This window comes from Chrysemys picta, chromosome 6 (assembly GCF_011386835.1).
Source record: "Chrysemys picta bellii isolate R12L10 chromosome 6, ASM1138683v2, whole genome shotgun sequence".
Classification (NCBI taxonomy): Eukaryota; Metazoa; Chordata; order Testudines; family Emydidae; genus Chrysemys; species Chrysemys picta.
Window position 1 is genome coordinate 22,393,985 of NC_088796.1, and position 21,095 is coordinate 22,415,079.

Sequence of the window (21,095 nt, forward strand, 5' to 3'; positions counted from 1 at the left end):
AAGGATGTGGACTACGTAGCAGCTATGACTGAAATACATAACATTTTTAAATTAACATAGTACTGTGGAAAGAGTGGAACATTTCTCAATAGGAGTTTAAATATTTATGACTGCAAAGATCCCAATAGCACTCCAGTAAATGTTGCCATGTATGAAAAATAATGGACAGATCTGACACAACATAGAAAAATAATGTGTTGCTACCTATGACATGAGGGGAATAGGCATCCTTGCTCTCTCGATGAGTGGTGCATGCTATTGCTTCATCCATCTCCTGTTCAGAAACCTAATTTTAGTAGAAAAGAGATGATGTGAGTTTGCTGTAGAACATAAAAAGCTAAGATCAGAGTCTGAGCATTGATCATCACAAATATTCAGTCAAGATTTACTGTTGTTTTACAGGTCTGAGCAAAGGAATGTGAACCAAGAGCTCCCAAGTTCTGGTCCTAGCTCTGAATCAGACTTCCTCTGTGACCCTGAATTGGTCTCTTTAGAAGGGGTATGCAGAAAACATGGCCAGCCTATTACAAAGTCAAAGATGTCAAAGTATCACATTAAATGCACAAATGTTAAATATAAAAGTTGCATCAGGCTTGCACAAATAAAGCAAACGCATTATCATGCCATGCATTTTATCTAAGTAGCTCACTACCTTGATGTTCTAGAGAAATGTGGATGAAAATATTATTTTTTTAAAATATTCAGCCATTTGTCTAAAATATTCCATCAGTAAAAGACATGTTAAATTAAAAAATATGAAAAAGCCAGACTTTCTGAAATACTAGCTGACTTTTATTTTAATTCCCCCCCTTTACCAAATAAATAAATAAACAAAAAATAAATAAATAAAATCAGTAATTGGTAACTGTAATATTTTCCGCACATAAAAATACATTGCAGTGACATGTTGCATTTGAAATATCTGGATTATTGTAACACACCCACCCTCAGAAATTTCTAGAAAACATTATATGTAGTCTTAGAACTGGAGCTGCTGGGGAGCAGGAATACATAACAACCCAAGTTTCTGTTTTCAGATATGCCCAATGTGATTTCAATTCACTCAACTTTACATGAATTATAACTCGGCACAAAGACAGGCCAGAAAGCTGAACCTCTTTGAACCAAGAGGATCTGAATTATCCCTAAGCAAACTCAGCAGTTTAAACATAATTTAAATGCCACATCCACTAACAATAACAGAAGAAAGAAAACCTTTGTGGTATTTCTCTTGGAAATACATAAAAACACCGAAGCTTGTATATTCAGTAACAAAACTTTCTGTGGAGCTTTTGCGTGATGAAGTGGGGGATTAAATATAAAAAGGTATGAAACAACATGAACCTTAACAAAAATATCTTTGTTTTCAGACCGTGGGATGGGATTGCAGCTGAGAAATGTTAACCAAGAGCCTCACCCACATTCCTGCCATTTTCTGTAAAAGGTCTCGAGTGGTATAAAGAGGCCTTAAAAGCCCCGGATCCAGCCAGGGGAGGATTCCATGGGACAGGAGCTGAGGAAGACATCCAAAGGCAAGCCCAGCATAAGGAGTGTGAGGGGGACTAGGTGAGGCCGCAGGACTGAGGAGATTCTGGGCAGCGCTGTGCCCACAGGCAGCCAGGGACAGGATGCTGTAACTTAAATAGTGGTCTAAATTATACTGCAGATCGTGGAACAACCAGGATTTAGAGGGTACAAAGGTGGTGTGAAAATGCCATAACCACTTCCCCGCACCAAGCTGAGAGTTCTGTGCTACTGTCTCATCATAGTGTTTATGGTATATGTAAGGTCCAGGAAGGTCCAATATTTTGCCAGAAGCTGGGAATGGACAATGGGATGGATCACTCAATTATTGCCTGTTCTGGTCATTCCCTCTGAAGCACCTGGCATTGCCCACTGTCGGAAGACAGGACACTGGGCTGGATGGACCATTGGTCTGACCCAGTATGGCCATCCTTATGTTATGTAGGATGCCTTTTTTGTGCAACAAGAAGAAAAAACAAAATACCAGCTCCAGCAAGATCTCTTTTTTCAGCTCTGTCTACATCAGGAGTGTCAAACTTATTCTGTGAAGAGGGACAAATGCAATTACTAATTAGCATATGTGGTCTGGGGAATAAATTCACAGCTACATATATGCCCTCTTTGCACTGTATTTCCCAATCCCCACCACCATGTAGGAATCATTCTGAAGTGATCAGCAACCAATGAACAGTTGAAGGGCCAGCATTATGCTCTTGAATCAACACTCAATTGAGGTGAATGAGGATAGGGCAGAGAGGAGAGTTTGCACTCCTTGGATAATTGTTTCAAGGTGTCCACAGTCTCATGGTTACAATGTGCCCTTATGATACTGCAATCAATGAACTACAACACTGTCCAACACAATATATAGATTTGTTCTGAAGTTGTGCTAGTATTACATTTTGGGCCCAATTCTGGCTCCCCGTCCCTTGCTCTACCACAGAGGTTCTCAAACATTTTTTTGTCAACGGACCCTTTTTCAAATGCAGTGTTAATCACGGACCCCCGACTGAAAAACTGATGGACAAAGGAATATGTGTACTTCATATAAACATGTACTGTTAGTAATGCTTTAAGGAAAAGAGCATCCAAGTACTTACAGATGTCATTGAGACGGATGTGCCTGCTTCTTACTGCAGAGTCTATCTATCGTTGGTGTGATTGTTGGCATTTTGAGGACGCCCCCATGCAATCTCTAAGGACCCCCTGGGGTCCCAGGACCTCAGTTTGAGAACTGCTGCTCTACCCAATAGATGAACTGCCTCTCCTTCAGTTATCAGAAGCCCTGGCAGTGATCACTCAATAGCCTTGTATGGAGGCCCACCAGTGCCTATCATCTGTACATCTGAATTGCCAGAAAATAAATACCACCTGTGGAACCTATATTACAAGTTTTTCTCAAGCTACATATTGTGACCTTCAAGATAGGAATGCCAAATCATTCTGGTCAAAAGGGCAAATTAGAATTCAGAGCACTTGTGCCTTATAAACAGGTTTCCATTTGTATTTAGGAATTCAAAAGTCAAAGCTTCTGATCTCCCTAAAACAAATATTTTCCCAACTACATTCCTGTACAGCCTACAAGGTTTTATATGCCCATGAAATTCTTTGGATGGTAAAATGAAACAAGTTATTATTCCATATTGCTTGGATGAAGGAGTCTCTTATCTTTCATCACCAATAAAAGAAGTAATTTGCTTGAAAATAATTATGCACTTTATAAATGCAGACATTTTAAAATTCCCCTGGCACAGATTCTGCAGAAGCAAGACATCACGGATTCATTTCTTCTACAGGAAAACTTCGATGTTTGGACAGGTTAACATTTTTAAAAGATGCTGTATCCATTATTTTATTGTAGTTTATTGACTCAATCTGCTAATATTTATCCCTGGCAGCTACTGTTCAAATTCAATTCCACCCAAAGTGACTGTAACAATGAAGGTGATATGTACAGTATTTATTTTGTCAGCTTCAAATTCATAGGTTTGTCACTTAGTCCAACTGCAAACGTATCAGTGAGGATGACAACTGGAATATCTCACAGAAAAATAAGTCTTCCCAGTTAAAGCTACAACTGGTGGATAGTGCCAATGCAGCAAGAAAGGTCCAACACAACTATGCATTCATAGATAAGATCGCTATCATCTGGACTGACCTCCTGTGTAACACAGTCCATGAAATTACCTGGAGAGAAAATACAAGTGTTCTCCATTCACCACATCTCAAACATTCACACCCTGGTTGCAAGAACAAAGGAAAGCAACGTGCAGCTATATGAAGCTGTCTTCTCCTCACCTTGGGGTTGGGATGACGACTAATGATAAGGCTAACTGGACCCGGACCACACTCACTCAGAATGGCATAGGCTTCACTTAGTGCTGCATGGCGCAGACTCACTGAATCTGCCTCCAGGATCTGGTCACCCCGGCTAGAAAGACAAATACAGCCAGTTAGCACATCTGTCTCATATAAAACATTTGGGCTGTTGAATAGTGGCCAATCTTTTCAAAGACACATATCTGGAAGAGATTTGATTTGCAAAAAACAGCCCAGCTCTTGCTCCCATTGACATGCCCAATGATACCACTTTGACTTCATTGCAGCCACCAGCAGGATTCAATGCTCCTTTTTGCACTTACTGTCAATGCAACACAGTGTATTTCATCAGTGTATAAAATTGACTGCACCAGACTAGAGTGAAAGTGAACGTTTGGCTCCAGTTGTAGGTATTGTTGTTTTCTGAGCACGGAAGCCAAACGTTCTATGCAGACAGGTTATTCCTTACCACCATCCTGAATTACTCTTTTTAATAGGGTTTGTTTGGAGCTGATGACCCCCTGATACTTGACGTACTATGAGTTTATGAAACTGTTTCAGATCTGAACTAAAGAGAAATGGGGTGAGAGGCACCTCATTTTCACTTGAAATTGGGGTAACAGAACCCAGTTTGATCAAACAACGTCTCTTCTGTGACAGGACTGTAAATTGTTCATTTCAGTTCCTTCACTCTTGACAGCTCTTGGAGTATCGACATCTGGAACCATTCAAAGCAAGGAGAATCATCTAGAGATATTACCGCTGCATTTTCCATGATTATTAAAAACATCTTCTTTAACAGGGATTTTCATACAATCTACTGACTTGAATTAACTTCTCTTTTAATTTGAATCAATTGTGATGATTAACTGAAATGTAGTTTTCACCAAAAGTCTAACTGCCAGAAGCAAATTCAAACAGTGATTGATGTCATGTAATAGTATTTCAATAGTCCACACCCTCTTTTGGGTTGAGAAAGTGAAAGATGTGTGCGTTGTGCAATTTTATCACTGCTTTGATTGTGTGTATGTTTAGAGAGTCATAACTAGGTTTGGTTTACCTAGTAACCCGAAGACACAAGTCTTTATTTACAAAGAGGCAACCATATAACAATTAGAAATGGGCTAAATCTGGAACCATTTACATCACACAGACGTACGTTTGAGGGGGCTCAGATAAGTAGGATCTGAATCCAAACCCTCTCTTGTTTTGCAAAGCCAGAATCTGACTAATAAGGTTTTGTGAAACCAAAATCAAAACCACCTTCACAGCTTTACCATGTGGAATCAAAAACTGCTGATGAGACAAGATATCTCACAAAGAAACATCTCAAAGAGTGAACTAGAAAACTGGGACGCGTGAACAAATATAGTCAACCACTTACCCTAATAAATGATGCAGCTGTTATACACAGACACAGCTAACACTGGAGAAATATTCAAAATGGGTTTAAAGGTAAGAAAGCGAATATTAAAATATTGTCTCCTGGAAAAAATACATTAATTTTCTGGTAATAATTTTGAGCATTTTTGGCAGGGTTACAACCAATACATTATTTTCCCTCTTATCCCAGAATCAAGTTGCTAGTTCCAGGTCCTCATAATAGGTGAAATCCACTACACCCACATAAAAAGAGTATTTAGGTTCTATGCAAATGGAGTGCAGAGAGACTGAGGTGGTGAAATTTCCCTCCTCTCCCTGACCGAGGGCGGCTGAGCAGGACGCTGCACACCTCTATATTGGGCCGCAGGATTAATGTCAATGAGAGTCTTGTGGCCTCAGCCTTGGCCCATCTCCGTTGTAGCCTACATGGGGTCAGTCTCCACAGAGCCATTCTCCACAGCATATAAGTGAGCATAGGTACCCATGCATGAGCACTCCACCCAAGCTGAATCAGCTAGGCAGGAACATAGCAGCCAGAAGGACCTTGCTGTAATTTCACCCAACAGCTCTTAAGCCAAATAAGGAAACCTGGAGTGGAATATAAAATCATTTCCGGTCACTTAATCTGGTGCTGCAACCAGAGACGCAATCTGCTGCAGAAAATTCCCACAGCTCTTTTCAAGAAAGTTTCAGGCGACTAAACTTTAACAGAGCTGCGGAAATCTCCTGCTGATTCATTTTGGCTTTGACACTTGACGTTAAGTTTCATTTCCTGTTGGTTCCAGGCTGGACATATATCATTAGGTTGTGTTGCCTCTTGGAATCACTAAAACAGCCGTCCCCAAGACTATGCAACTTTCCATATCATATCAATGAAGGCTTTGAAATGTTTTCAGGTATTTTTAAATACCCTTTATAATTTTTAATGTACATATTCTTATTAATTTTGCTGTGATCATCTAAGTCACTCATCAAAAAACCCCCACTGCAATGGATTTTTTCGAAGTACTGACCTCTTTGCTGAAAATGAGTCTTCAGGCAGATTTCAACATTATGCTGTAAAAGTGCACCAGCATGTTTTTGCTTTCAGTTCATAACTAACCTTAATCTACCATCCATTTTAGCCACCGATCCTGGGGCCAAGCTGTGAATGTATATCCCTGGAGAGCTATTTTCCAGCGCGAGACAACAGGCACCAATGCCTAACCCAACCCCCGGCTCTGCAAAAAACAAACAAAGAAAGAGGAAAAACTGTTTAGTCCCTTTTGATTGTAATCACACAGGACACATGAGTGTTTATGTTCCAATCACATTGATAACCAGGAATAGTGCATTGTTTCAGAGCTGGTCTTTGGGGTGTCATTCAGGAAGCCAAAACCACACTGCAATTAGAAGTGAAAATATTTATTCTTGACGGCTTTTAGGAGGTCCACGAGTGAGAGGACCAACTTCAACCTTACCCACGACCAATCCTACTCACCTCCATGACCACATTTCAGCCACACATTGCTTTACAGTATCTCTCTGTAAAATATCTCTAGCATCAGAACATAATGTGACATCTGCTTTGTCTCCAGATTTAACACCATAGTGTGCATAATAAAATATAATTGGTGTGTCTACAGGAATTCTAGGAAATTTAAACAAGAAAGTTACTTAAACCATGATTCTCGCTTCCATTAAAACCACGTTTCTCGCTTTCATTACCATTTGATTAAATTCTGCTATTTGGTTTAAGTACCTGCCACAGGAAGGGCCTGAAGAAAGTCAGTTGAGAAAGGAGAATGTTTTCTGGAGTTCAGTTAATTGACAATTCTGAGAGTGCTACATGGCTTAAGTGATAGCTTTGTGGAGGTTTATGAGAGGAACATGAACATTTAGAGTCTATGGGAACAGTAACTACAGAGAAACCTCTGACAGACAGATTAGCCCCACACCCCAGCAGCACCTGACCCATCCCACAACCTTCCCGCCCCAGTAGCACAAGGACCTCCTCCTCGTAAGACCCTTAACCTTATTTTGATGGTTGCAGATCAAAAAGGTGGAAACTTTTCAAAGGACTCTTGGATATGATGGGTCACAGGATGATTTTTCAGTCATTTTGCAGTTTGCAGACTGAACAAGCTGAGAACCTCTGGATGAGATTGGTGTGGGAACATGTGTTAGGATAAGAGTATTAGCCTGTGTACTAGGAATTCACTGGAAAACACATTCAGATGGATAACACCCATTTTCCAAGTTAGTTTAACCAGCTGAGCCGTAATAAACTTTCTTTAACCTTTGTTGAGCGTCACGTCCATGATGATTCTGTCCTTTGGTCCTGGGCCTTTGCGACACAAGGAGGAAGTGTCTCCGTCTTCAGAGCTAGGTGCAGGAGTTCCTCCACTCGCACTGGAGCTTGGGGAGCTTGATCTGCTCATTAAAATGGGAGTTGGACATGGGGTGAGGCTCGGGCTGCGCAGTCTCGTGCGCACTGTGAGGGTCACTACACCTTTCTTGAGTTGCTAAAAAAGGAAGAGAACTTATTAGACTATATAGTCACCTGACGCACAATAACGCATCATCCAGTGAATCATGTGTACAATCACTTGTGGCAGTGGAAAATAAAACCATGGCGTTAAACTGTACTAAGCAATGAGAAATACAGTCTCTCTCTCTTTTACTGTGTCTATAATTCTATTACCTTAAACGTCTGAATGGCCTCCTGATGGGTCAGCCCTTGTAAAGATTCTCCATTAACTTCTAGAATTTCATCCCCTGGCAATCAGATGCAAAAATCAAGTCAGCCTTTACATTTGGATAGAATATAGTATACAGATACAGGACTGCTCCTTGACATTAGCAAAGCAATGGGCTACCACATGGTTCCCGATTTATTACGCTACAAAAAGCTTTTAATTGTTTTCTATTTATTTCCATTTGCTGTAATGCCTTTGTAGTTAATATAGGGCTGAAGTAGTGGAGCACAGAATATTCTTCAACTGTGATTCCTCACCTTCAATTTTTATTACACCTCTACCCTGATATAACACGACCTGATCTAACACAAATTCGGATATAACGCGGTAAAGCAGTGCTCCGGGGGGGTGGGGCTGCGCACTCCGGCGGATCTATGCAAGTATTTTTTGGCTCCCGAGGACAGCGTTATATCGGGGTAGAGGTGTATAACAGACCAATTGAAAACATTCTGAATTTTAATTGGAGTCAGAATGTTTGGAGTGGAAGCTCCCGCTGTGGAGTCTAACAGGGGCCCACGGTCTCTTCACATCGTTCCCATACTAGGACGTCCCAGGAGTTTGGGATCAGAGTGAAGCATTATGTTATGGTACCCATATGGCCATCCAGAGAAAGTTGGCCCTTCGCCCACACACACAACACGAATGGCATTCTACTTAGTACACGGAGAGTATTCAGAGAGAAAAGCGAGCTGAACACACAGAGGTGGCTGAGAGTCAATGACACCTTCACCCCAAACAAGTCCCAGAGCTATGTCTGCTTGCTCAGTACTACAAGGCTTTGGGTCACAATACTTACAACCAGCTGTGCTGAGCTACTTCTTTGTAGGGAGGAAGAGAGAGCAGGATCCAGATCTCTCTTTTCCAGTCTTACATACACCTACATCTGTGCACAATTAGACAGTGCACTGTCATCTGCCAAGTCTTCCCTCCACCTTTTCCTAATCCAATCCAGAACTGAATAACCAAGCTCTGAACAGCCTGTGATTGACTAGTGGAGGACTGTTAGGTTTATGGGATCTCTGGTAACTATTGGCTTCTCAGGGCCAGTGCACAAAGATTACATAGGAGTGCCGTCCTGCAGAAGAGATGGCACTTGCAGTGCTATGTAAACCGGCATTCTAAACACATGGTCAGTTGGTACCTTTACCAATCAGTTTAGTATGTGAGCACACACAATGCCATGGCTAATCGACGTGAATCTATACAGCCAACCTGAAAGGCAGGAAAGGTGGTAATAAATCAGGCCATGTCCATGCTTTACTAACTAGTGGCATGATCTTATTGTCTTTCTTGTCCTTCCTCTCCTCTTTCCAACCCTGTGTCTGATTAGACCATTCTCATCATGTCATGTCAACTCTACACAGTAAGCTCAGCAGGGCAGGGACTGTGTTCTCGTATGTTGTATGAAGGTGTCCAGTATATTTTGGGTGCTCAAAAATACTAAACAACAACAAGATCCCAAAATAGACCCTCTGAAATACATTTCTCTGTACCCTGCCTTTCTGATACAGCATATGGACACCCCTTTGCCAATACACTTCCCCAGCTACGCCAGCAGAGCTTCTGGCTCTGCTGAACAAGGTTTCACAGAGAAGCAAAGAAATCAGGCATGGAAAGTTTTCCAGGTGTATTAGTCCTTCTCTTAAAGCACAGCAAAAACCCAAATAGGCTGAGTGGTTTGACCAACTTTCTGTTGAACAGATTGATAAGATGAATTCACATTCTGATACCCTTCCATTGGTTTCCAGGCGCACAAGTAAGGCGAGCAGCTATAGTTTTTCAGCTGTGTTGAACTAATTTGTCTCTGTGGCCTTTTACACAGAATTGGATTCTCCCCACTATCTATATAATAAGATTCCAGGAATGTGACTGTGTGTCACTCTGAGGCCTAAAATGTCTGTTGAGTCAGTGTGAAGCGGTGGAAGCAGATACAAGCATGCCTCAGAGCTACTTTTGTTAGAATATCACCAAGCTGAGTCATCACTGGGGTTTGCTGCCTGTTATTGTCCAATTTTTAAGTTCTCAGCCATTTTGGTTTTACAAATTACTCCATGAGGTGTACAGCTACAGTCAAGCATGTCTCTATGCCATGCCAAGAGTCTTAGACCACTCTGATATCAGAGATAATTCAACCAATCATCATCCTTACTCTACAGCTAATTTTCATGCAACAATTTAATTGGCTGTCTGAGGGAGATTTCACAGACGATGGATTAGTTGGCCCAACTGCCACACCCAAGCACCCAACTGCCACCCACACAAATCCACACAACTCTTCCAGCAAAACCACCCACACAACAGCATAACCAGCACGCTCACTAATCCCCAAAACACATAGCCTTTTACCGCAGCACACCCCCTTCGTTCACCACCTGCGCAAATCCACACAACTCTAGCAGCACAACCCCGACATAAAATCAATACAACCACCCACAGAAGACCACAAACAGATTCACAGTCTGCTTCTCTCTAATTTTTACATTCTCAGCCATTTGGGGCTTTTAAAATTATTTTTGTTTAAACACACAAGTTTATGAATTACCCCTGTGCAACAGCACGGGCTTCTAGTACCTTCTTTAAGTCTTCCATCAGCAGCAGCTGCTCCATTTGGGAATATAGTCTTCACAAAAATCCCCATGCGTCCCCGAGCAGAATCCTGGCCTCCCACAATGCTGAATCCAAGACCCTACAGAGACAGGAAGAAGTGATATATTGATGGCACCTAACTGTGTTATCACTTATCTCAAAAAGGCTGTTTGATAGTCCAAGAGGAAAGAGACATGAAAATCTAATTAGCTGATGGTGAATTATGCTGTGATTTTATTCTGTGCTCTCCTCTCCTGATCTACTCTCACTCCAACAGTATCACTCAGCCTGAAAGTAGTCGTAGTCATCTTAAAATACAAGAAAAAGTTTATTTTATGTTATCATGGTTCTATGGTTTTATGTTATTCATTTCTACTTCTCCGACTATAACAGCAGCCTCTTAAATTGACGGATCGTGGAATTCCCACCCAAGAGACCCATATCCAGGATTAACTGCAATTTATTCTGCTATCACAGATATTGCATTTCCTCAGGAAAGAGAGAAATGTAAAAAGATGACATAAGGTCAGTGCTGTAATGTTAGCAGAACGTGAGTGTGTGTGTGAATGTCTGTTTACTTAAGTAAATGAAGAATTCCATATTTAAAGACATGTACATAAACATTCCCCCAGAGTCTATTCCCCTCTCTGTAAAGGCACGTAACTCCTATTACTTTGTTGGCATCCTTTCATCTATGAGAGACAGTGGCAATTGCAGCCTATGACGTAGATGGTTTAGTCCTATTACTATTAATGGGAATTGCAGCCATTGAGAGAAACAAATCCCTTCAGAATTATTACTTCATGAAAAATATGGCCATGAAAAATACTAATCTGCTTGCTACACTAGTATCATAAATATGAGAAGAAGTTATTTTAGAGTTATAGCACGTTGGACACCCCTGTAAAATATATTAGCACCTAGTGTACACGCAAACATGATATTGCGCACACAGATCCTGGGAGGCATTGTGGCCTAGTGAAATGCCTGGGGAAATAATCAACCTGGATTCTAGTCTTGGTTCTGACTCTTAACTTTCTATAATTTTCAGGCATTCAGAGTAAGGGTGGTGATTGGCTAACTTACCTCTGCTATCACAATGGTCTAGGGAGATACAGTATAAAAACAGACAGATTTTCTTGTGCAAAGTGGGCTATTGCGAATGCAAACAGGTACTTAGCTGAATGAATACCTGTTTCGCATACTCGCAGGCATATCTATAACTATGCACTCAGTCTTATTTAATATTTATATTTCAGTAGTGACCAGAGATCTCAATCAGGATCTGGGCCACAACATGATAGATACTGCACACAGACATAGGGAGATATAGTTTCTGCCTCATTCATATTTTGCAGGCATGACTTAAGCATTCAGGTTTGAAAATTTGGCTCTTAAGTGTTTATTATTATTGTTCATCATGTACAATGAAATAAGCACATGACAGATTTACTTTAACAAACATTCAGAGCTTGATTTTCACAGGCACTGAGGTTCAGTGGGAGTTTGGAGTGTCAGCATCCCAGAAGATCAGGCCTTTGTGATGCTGTGTGAAAATCCTCACCTTGCCTTGTCCTTTCATCAGGACAATGTTGGAAATAATGGATGGCTGGGCCAGTCTCCATGGAGATTCCACCTGAGCTGCACTCAGTGAGCGAGTAGATTTCTTCACAATATGGTATTCCTAACGAACATCAGAAATTAAAATTAATTCATTCTGTTTGAATGACACCGGCACCAATGTGCTTCATAGGAAAAGTTCTGACATAGTCATGGACTAGACAAAAATTAAAATGGCTATTGTATATTAAAATATACACCTGGTGATGAAATCCTGGCCTTAATGCCATCGACTTCACTATGGCCAGAATTTCACGTTGTATCTATTTAACAGCTTTTATAATGTAACAGTTAAAATATTTTTTTTTTTGTAAACTGAGATACTGTGTAGATTCATGATCTATAGAAGTCATGATCTTCTGAAGTAACAACTATACCATCATCAACTGAAACAAAGAAACACACTGTTTGTTTAAATAGTTATACTTCTTTAACTACAGCATATTCATGCATTACATTGGCATAGTACTTATCTCTCCCTCAGCAACTGTAACAGCCTTCTACTTCCTCACAGCTAAAGGACTCCTCCTTTAGCTCAAGTGGTAGGTGCTGAAGCCTGGGGTCAATTCCCCATGATGCACCTATGCAGCCCCAGTTTGTTATAATAATTTCTAGCAGCTTGAGGGAAAACTTTAGACTGAGTAAGGACCTAGGAATTTGGCTGTAAATCATTATTAGGCAGAGTAAATAGTATAACCACTCACCTGCCTAGTTCCTGAGGATTCAAGTTGCTGGGGAAGAGAATGTTTTCTCCCTCCCCGGGAATATTTCACTGCTATTTCGTAATTTGAATCACCATTCTCCACGGTCAGTTCATCATTTTCTCCCACAGATTCTAAACGGGATCCAGTCCCTGAGGGACAACCCAGGAATGCCATTTATTAACCAAACAGCAGCACCTTTTAATTCTGACAAGTCATGTGATGGTTGACTTTTGCAAATCATAAATCAAACAATACCACGGCACAGCATCCAGTTGGGTAGCTCAATAATTTCCCATGGAAGAGTTAATTTTGATGGTTATCAATTAGTGAAGTGCATTGCATACAATTCAAAAGATGCAGGAGCATTCCCATCTCAATCTCATGCTGACAAAAATGTCTTTGAAAATCTATGGTCAATGCAAAAAATCTTAGGTTCTGTGATTAGCGATAGTAAACAAAATGAGATAAAAACAGAGAGCGAGCCAGAACTCTGCTGACAGCACTCATTGGTGTGCAGAGCTCACAAGCTTTCTTTACAGCTTACAGAGCTGACACTGTAGCTGCATTCATGTCTGGAAATGTCTCATCATCCTGAAAGTAATTTTTCAGGAATGAAAGAAGGAACATGGTGCCAAAAAAACATGATTTGCCTTCCCTTCTGGCAACAGTCACAGTTGTCTTAAAAAAAGAAGTAGTAGTAGTAGTAGTAGTAAAAGTGAATGTAGAGTTAGTGTAAGGTATTGAATCATTTGCCTTGAAGGACATCCTGTAATTAGCCAAAGGGTATCCCAGTTTTTCAAACTCATCATCAATGTGCTTCCATCACCACCTGAAGAAACCATTCATTCGATCCACCACTCATTCGATCCACCTAAGGCCTTGTCCACACTTACGGCAGTGTGTAGGGTATGTGTAGCTACATTCTGCGGTGAAAGGCAGGTTGCATCCACACTTGTTATTACAGCATATAGCTACACATGGCAGTGGACAGCTCCAGCAGGACTCTACACTGCTAAAAACAACAGTGTGAACGCAGGAGACATTACTTGCAAGTGTAGACAGCCGTGCAGGGTATAGAACCTACGTGGCTCTCTACACTTGCAAGTAATGTCTCCCGCGTTCACACTGTTGTTATATAACCCTAGATTTCAGGCATGAAGGGCACTCTGCTCTACTCTACCTGCCTGAGCCATGCGTCACCGTCTACTCTGCTAGCTGGGCGTGCAGCGTCTGTACACTATATGCGCCCTAAGTGTAGACATACCTTTAGGTCAGGGGTTCTCAACCTTTTGCTTTTTGAGTCCCCCTAGCCCCCCGCAACATGCTATAGAAATTCCATGACCCACCTGTGCCACTACAACTGTTTTTCTGTATATAAAAGCTGGGACCAGCGTTAGGGAGCATCAAGCAGGGCAACTGCCCATGGCCCTGCACCACAGGGGGTCCTGCAAAGCTAAGTTGCTTGAAAGCTAAGTTGCTTGGGTGTGGGCTTCAGCCCCACTGTGGTGGGACTTTGGCTTTGGCTTTCTGCCCTAGGCCCCAGTGAGTCTAATGCAGGCCCTGTTTGGCAGACCCCCTGAAACCTGCTCATGCCTCCCCAGGGGGCCCCGGGCCCCAAGTTGAGAACGGATGCTTTAGGCGATGTCTGCACTCCCCTAGAGGATCTGAATAACAATGCTCACCAAAGTGCTGTGCTGTAACTCACCGTGTGGACTCTGCAGGCGTGAACTAAACGGTTCCTAATTCACATTAACATAGTCCTCTTCAAACAGGAATACATTAACAAGTCCTTAGGTACTTATGTGACCCCATTAACAGTAGTAGCCGTGCACCTCAATCTTTTATCCTTACAACACCCCTCTGAGGTAAGGCAGTGCTGTTATATCCATTTTACAGATGGGGAACCAAGGCACAGAGACTAACTTTCCCAGAAGTCTGTGGCAGAGCAGGGAATTGAACCTAGGTCTCCAGAGTCCCAGGCTACAGCACCAACTACTGAACCTTCCTTCCTCTCCTGCCTACTCCACCCTATGCCACTCCCAAACAAGGTGCCAGGGTCAGTCTGTCACCCTACTGAGCTTGAGTAGTATCTTATGCTACCACCCTACCAATTTCAATGAGATAATTCACCGGGTAAGGTGCTCAACCTGAGAGATGGTGGCAGGATCTGGTTCCACACACACACTGTTTTAAATACAAATAAGTATTCATTTCGATTGACATGATCATGGATTGTCTAAACTCTTGGGGGACACACGCAAGCCCTTCGGATAAATGGAGAGCCTGTTCATCAGAGGAGTGAGTGATCCCAAACAGCCGTGGTGATGAGGAGGTGTCATTACTGAGAGTCAAGTATTTGGCGTTCATGTAAAAGGGAATTGTACTATTTTCATACTATTTATTGTCAGTCTGCTGGAAGGCATGACCTTTTTTTATTTGAGATTTAGGTTACAATAAACAAGCCCTAATGAATTTTTGTCCTAATGAATGGGATAAAGTGATGGCGTTTTGAAAAGGCCCCCACCTAAGTCTAATGAAATAAATCTAACCAAATACATAGGAAATTTAAATGTAAGGAACAGTAAAAAGTTCAGTAATGCAGAATTTTGCTTCATTATTCGGCCAACAACAAGGTTCAACTCAGCAAGCTCTGCTGAATGCGAATATTGTGCAGTTTAAATTCCCCATCCAAACCAAACTATTCTGAGGTCCAACGGAAATAAAACCTAGCTCTGCTTAATTAGGTTTCACACCTAGCCCACTCTGTGTGATATACAAGAACTCTGCAGTGGCATAAGCTCTTTTATTCATGTCTTTTACCAAGCCTGCTTTACCTTGGGATCGACTTCTATATTTCAATATACCACCTCCTAGTGTCGGACTTTGGCAGTTCCCTTTCGCCACTTCCACATTAGCAGGATCTGGAGACTTGTCTGTTTCTGTCATCTGAAAAATAAGAAAAAGGAATATATTGAAGAAACTAGCTAAGGTGATGGAACTGCTCCCACTAGAAAACACTGGTAAAAATGAGAAGAAAATTCCACTGGTCACATTCCACTTATAACTTCTTTTTTCCCCTGAAAGCTTGGAATTCTATGAAACTAGTTTTATGTGAGCCAGAAAATTCAGCAGATATTTCACTGGATCTCTTTTGACATTACTGAATAAATTCATCCATCCGTCTATATATTTTTAAGAGCACCATCCTGCAGTCTTTACTCATGCAAAATTCTAGGAGAGAAGGAAGGTTAGTCAGGAATACAGGATTTGGCCCTGATAATTTTATCACCCTCAGTAAAGTTGTAGGGCAGATCTCCACTGCTTATTCTCCATTTAGTCAGCTCACCAAACTTCCACTGATCATCAATGACAGCTTTGTAGGGGAAACCACATAGAAACCATGTTATTTTATTAATATCAATATAGTGAATATTGATGAGTGTGCCATACAAAAAGCTAGGTTAATAGACTGTTAAGATTACACAGCAAAGTACTCAAAAGTCTGGCAAGGTTATATGAACAATCTTAACTCTGATGCCTTGTGCAGACGCATTAGGATGCAGAGGGTTTGATTATTCACTGCCTAACATCTTGTGATGTCATCTACACATGTGCAAAGTGAGTGAAAAAGATCACACGGTTGGCATCTGCATAGGTATAGGTGGCAATAAAGGGTGCAATCAAGCTTATAGACTTCAATGGCATGATCAGATGTATCATATTATTTGAGAGCCCCTCTCCTGCATATGCTGAGAGGCGCACAGCAAATTTGCTACACTCCTTACAAAATGTACAGTTAGCCCTCCTCAATATCTGTGCACCCGACAAGATCCACTGCAATGCTTCCCCCAACCCCATGAGTTGTTACTCAGGTGCAGTAGTAATATATTTTCCTAGATATGTCATTTCACAATTATCTTTGAAGTGTTCACATGCATAGGTGAATCCTCTCTTAGTTGTACACTTTATAAATGTAGGTGAAGTAGCTAAAATGCAGGCTCAGTACAATTTCAGAAGGCTTCTGATATGGGGGGGAAAATCAAAACCCAAATTTCCACTAGAAAAACAAAGGAACTTTTCCTCAGTATAGGCTATTTCCTGGACAAATTTCACCTTTCAACACTCAGACAATTTCATACTCAAAAATGGCTGAACTGCTTCTGCTCAAAATTTCCCCAAAAGACTTCACCATTTATGTAGAGTCAAAGCCTGTAAAAATTCTGCTCAACTGTTGAAAGTTTCAGAAAATAATAAGTGATTAATAACAGGCTTGAAATGGAAACTGTTACGCAACCTTAACTCTACCGGTCATAGCTCCTACCACTATAATGCTATACATAATTTTTACACTTATTTAACACTTACATTCCAGCTATTTCTTGGCGATATTGCAAGGCACCATAGCAGCAATCTCAGGGCTCTATTCTAATGCTAAATGATTTGTAACTCACACTTCTGTATAATCTAAATGACTCATCTAAGGAGCAAGAGAACTCCATTCTCATAACAAAATTACTGTATCCAATTTAGGTTGGCTTATATATCCAAGGGGGGATAACTCATTCCAGAAGAGATGCAAGGATCAAGCCAAAAAAAGTCACTGGGACAGGGCCAAAATATCACTTCAGCTCTTCCCGAAAGCTCTCTGCTCTCAGAAAATATGCCTAAAATACAGCAGTGCTAGTTAGAACTGAACCAGGACTGCTAAAATTTACACCATCCTAATTTATAGGCAATAATTCCTCGCCTGCTCATATATAGTAAACAATCTTGAATCTCATGACAAAAGTCACTTACACTGACATACAGAGTCATATATCTCATTATTTTAAAGCCCTAAAGAACAACACAGGGACGCCTGGATACTGCTCACTCTTTCAGGGATGACAGGGCTGTTCATGATTTGTAGCTCAGGGAGCCAGGGAACACAGGACCAGGGACGCTTGAATGCAGGCAGCTGTGTTTCTCTCTGCTCTGCATCTATATTGCTGTCATTCACTCACCATGATGTGATGAGCTGTCATGTTAATTTAGCATGCCTGCTGCCACTGCAGCTTTCGAAAGCTGGAAAGAGTACACAAATGAGGCCATGCCATAATTTACATATTCATTTACTGTGCATTCTCATTTGCATAAACACCCTACTTTCTATTCTATCCACCCCTGTAAAGGCTATCATCTGCCCTCTTGAGTTTCCTTCTAACCTGCTGGCCTGGCTCCCATACCTCTTCCTCTTGTCCCTCCCCCTACTCCCCCTTCAAATTTCTTCTCTGGCTTTCTCTTCCACTGAGCTTCCATCACACCTACAGGCTAGTCCCCTACTGCCCGCAGCTGTAGGGATAAATGAGAACAATGCTCTACATCACACTGCCCAGCTTTGCTCTAGCCATCTGTCTGTCTCCGGGCAGGTTGAAGGCTAATTTCTAGGCATGGTCTTTATAGTTAGAGTCCTCCCATGGTGAGATTTCTATGACTAATGAGACTCTGCCTACTGGAGAATGTGGCCATGGAGATACAGGCTAGAACAACTCCCCTATAACACCATAGCTAAGCAGGAGATTTAAACTACTGGTCTGGAGCAGCCAACACAAGAGACTTAAACATCCTGGATGTTGGCAATGTAGGGTTTCAGGCTACACACAATTTGCAGTTTGAGCAAAGGCTCAGGACAAAACACATGAACCAAATGTTGCAGAATAAGGTAAGAGACATTCGGCAATTATGTTAAGCTTGGAGCTGGGGGGTCGGGGGTGAGAGGGAGGAAGGAAGAATCCCCGCCTCTGTCATTGAAATCAACCCCAGTATTTTGCAAAATCACCTGAATCTCTCCACTGCACCTGTCACCATACACTCATATGCAATCATAATCAAGCAATCAATTTGCAAACACCTAAAGATAACAGAACCACAGAATCGTACGACTGGAAGGGACCTCGAGAGGTCATCTAGTTCAGTCCCCTGCAGTCATGGCAGGACTAAGTATTATCTAGACCAGGGGTGGGCAAACTTTTTGGCCCGAGGGCCACATCGGCGTTGTGAAACTGTATGGAGAGCTGGGTAAGGAAAGCTGTGTCTCCCCAAACAGCCTTGTCCCTGCCCCCTATCCGCTCCCTCTCACTTCCCACCTCCAGACTGCCCCCCTGGAATCCCCGCCGCAACCGTCCCCCAGGACCTCACCCCCTATTCAACCCCCCATCCCCTGACTGCCCCCCCCAGAACCTCCACCCCATCCAACCACCCACTTCTCCCTGTCCCCTGACTGCCCCCAGGGACCCCCTGCCCCTTATCCAATCCCCCTCCCCCTTACCATGCTGCTCAGAGCAGCAGAAGCTCGCAGCCCCACCGCCCACGCTGCCCGGCAGGAGCGGCGGGCCAGAGCGCTAACGGCGTGGTGAGGTGAGGCTGCGGGGGAGGAGGGACTAGGGACTAGCTTCCCCTGCTGGGAGCTCAGGGGCCAGGCAGGACAGTCCCGCGGGCCAGATGTGGCTCGTGGGCCGTAGTTTGCCCACCTCCGATCTACACTATCCCTTGCTATGTGGGATATCTTGACTTTAGTAAGGCTTTTGATACGGTCTCACATGATCATCTCACAAACTAACAAGGCAAATACAGCCTAGATGGATCCATTATAACTGATTGGAAAACCGCTCCCAGGGAGTAGTTATCAGGGGTCACAGTCAAACTGGAAGGGCATGTTGAGTGGAGTCCCACAGGGATCAGTTCTGGGTCCAGTTCTGTTCAATATCTTCATCAATGATTTAGATAACGGCATAGAGAGTACACTTATAAAGTTTGCGGACAATACCAAGCTGGGAGGGGTTGCTAGTGCTTTGAAGGACAGGATTAAAATTCAAAATGATCTGGAAAAACTGGAGAAATCGTCTGAAGTAAAGAAGATGAAATTCAATAAGGACAAATGCAAAGTACTCCACTTAGGAAGGAACAATCAATTGCACTTATACAAAATGAGAAATGACTGCCTAGGAATGAGCACTGCAGAAAGGGATCTGGAGGTTATAGTAGATTGAAAACTATACATGAGTCAACAGTGTAACACTGTTGCAAAAAAAATGCGAACATCACCTGAGATGTATTAGCAGGAGTGCTGTAAGCAAGACAAGTAGTAATTCTTCTGTTCTACTCCATGCAGATATGGCCTCAACTAAAGTACTGTGTCCAGTTGTGGGTGCCACATTTCAGAAAAGATGTGGACAAATTGGAGAAAGTCCAGAGAAGAGTAACAAAAATGATTAAAGGTCTAGAAAACATGATCTATGAGGAAAGATTGAAAAAATTGAGTTTGTTTTGTCTGGAGAAGAGAAGACTGAGAGGGGACATGATAACAGTGTTCAAGCATATAAAAGGTTGTTACAAGGAAGAGGGAAAAATTGTTCTCTTTAACCTCTGAAGATAGTACAAGAAGCAATGGGCTTAAATTGCAGCAAGGAAGATTTAGGTTGGACATTAAGAAAAACTTCCTGTCAGGGCAGTTAAGCACTTGAACAAACTGTTTACGGAGGTTGTGGAATCTCCATCATTGGAGGTTTTCAAGAACAGGCTAGACAAACAAGTGTCAGGAATGGTCTAGTTATTATGTAGTCCTGAATTGAGTGCAGGGGACTGGACTAGACCAGTGGTTCTCAACCTTTCCAGACTACTATACCCCTTTCAGGAGTCCGAATGGTCTTGCGTACCCCACGTTTTGCCTCACTTAAAAACTACTTGCTTACAAAATCAGACATAAAAATACAAAAAAGTGTCACAGTACACTATTACTGAAAAATTGCTTAATTTCTAATTTTTACCATATAATTATAAAATAAATCAATTGGAATATAAATATTGTACTTACATTTCAGTGTATAGTATATAGAGCAGTATAAACAAGTCGTTGTCTGTATGAAATTTTAGTTTGTACTGACTTCACTAGTGCTTTTTATGTTGCTTGCTGTAAAACTATGCAAATAGCTAAATGAGTTGATGTCTCTCCTGGAAGACCTCTGTGTACCCCCAGGGGCATGCATACCCCTCATTGAGAACCACTGAACTAGATGACCTCTTGAGGTCCCTTCCAGTCCTACACTTCTACGATTCTATGGTTCCATATAAGCCATGGTCCTATAAAGAGGAAACACCCAAACTGTGTGTGTGATGTCCAGAAGGTCAATTGCATGCAAATACACATGATCAAAATAAAGCCCCAAGATATTCTCACTGGCTT

The 21,095-nt window shown here is 41.9% G+C and overlaps 1 protein-coding gene across 11 annotated transcripts in view; it reads right to left on the minus strand.

Moving 5' to 3' along the window:
• Nucleotides 1–21,095, minus strand: part of PDZD2 (PDZ domain containing 2) — a 301,222-nt gene that overhangs the window by 33,586 nt on the left and 246,541 nt on the right. For all 11 annotated transcript variants that reach the window (XR_006176846.2, XR_010602129.1, XM_065598827.1 and 8 more), the window contains 9 exons: nt 15,709–15,820; nt 12,875–13,023; nt 12,115–12,234; nt 10,536–10,650; nt 7,910–7,983; nt 7,505–7,730; nt 6,329–6,446; nt 3,823–3,955; nt 205–286 (listed from right to left, as the gene is read on the minus strand). Coding sequence is in view for 9 of the 11 variants with exons in the window: in XM_065598827.1 (XP_065454899.1) it covers nt 205–286; nt 3,823–3,955; nt 6,329–6,446; nt 7,505–7,730; nt 7,910–7,983; nt 10,536–10,650; nt 12,115–12,234; nt 12,875–13,023; nt 15,709–15,820 (1,129 nt within the window). In the remaining 2 variants the exon portion in view is untranslated. The remainder of the gene's footprint in view (nt 1–204; nt 287–3,822; nt 3,956–6,328; nt 6,447–7,504; nt 7,731–7,909; nt 7,984–10,535; nt 10,651–12,114; nt 12,235–12,874; nt 13,024–15,708; nt 15,821–21,095) is intronic.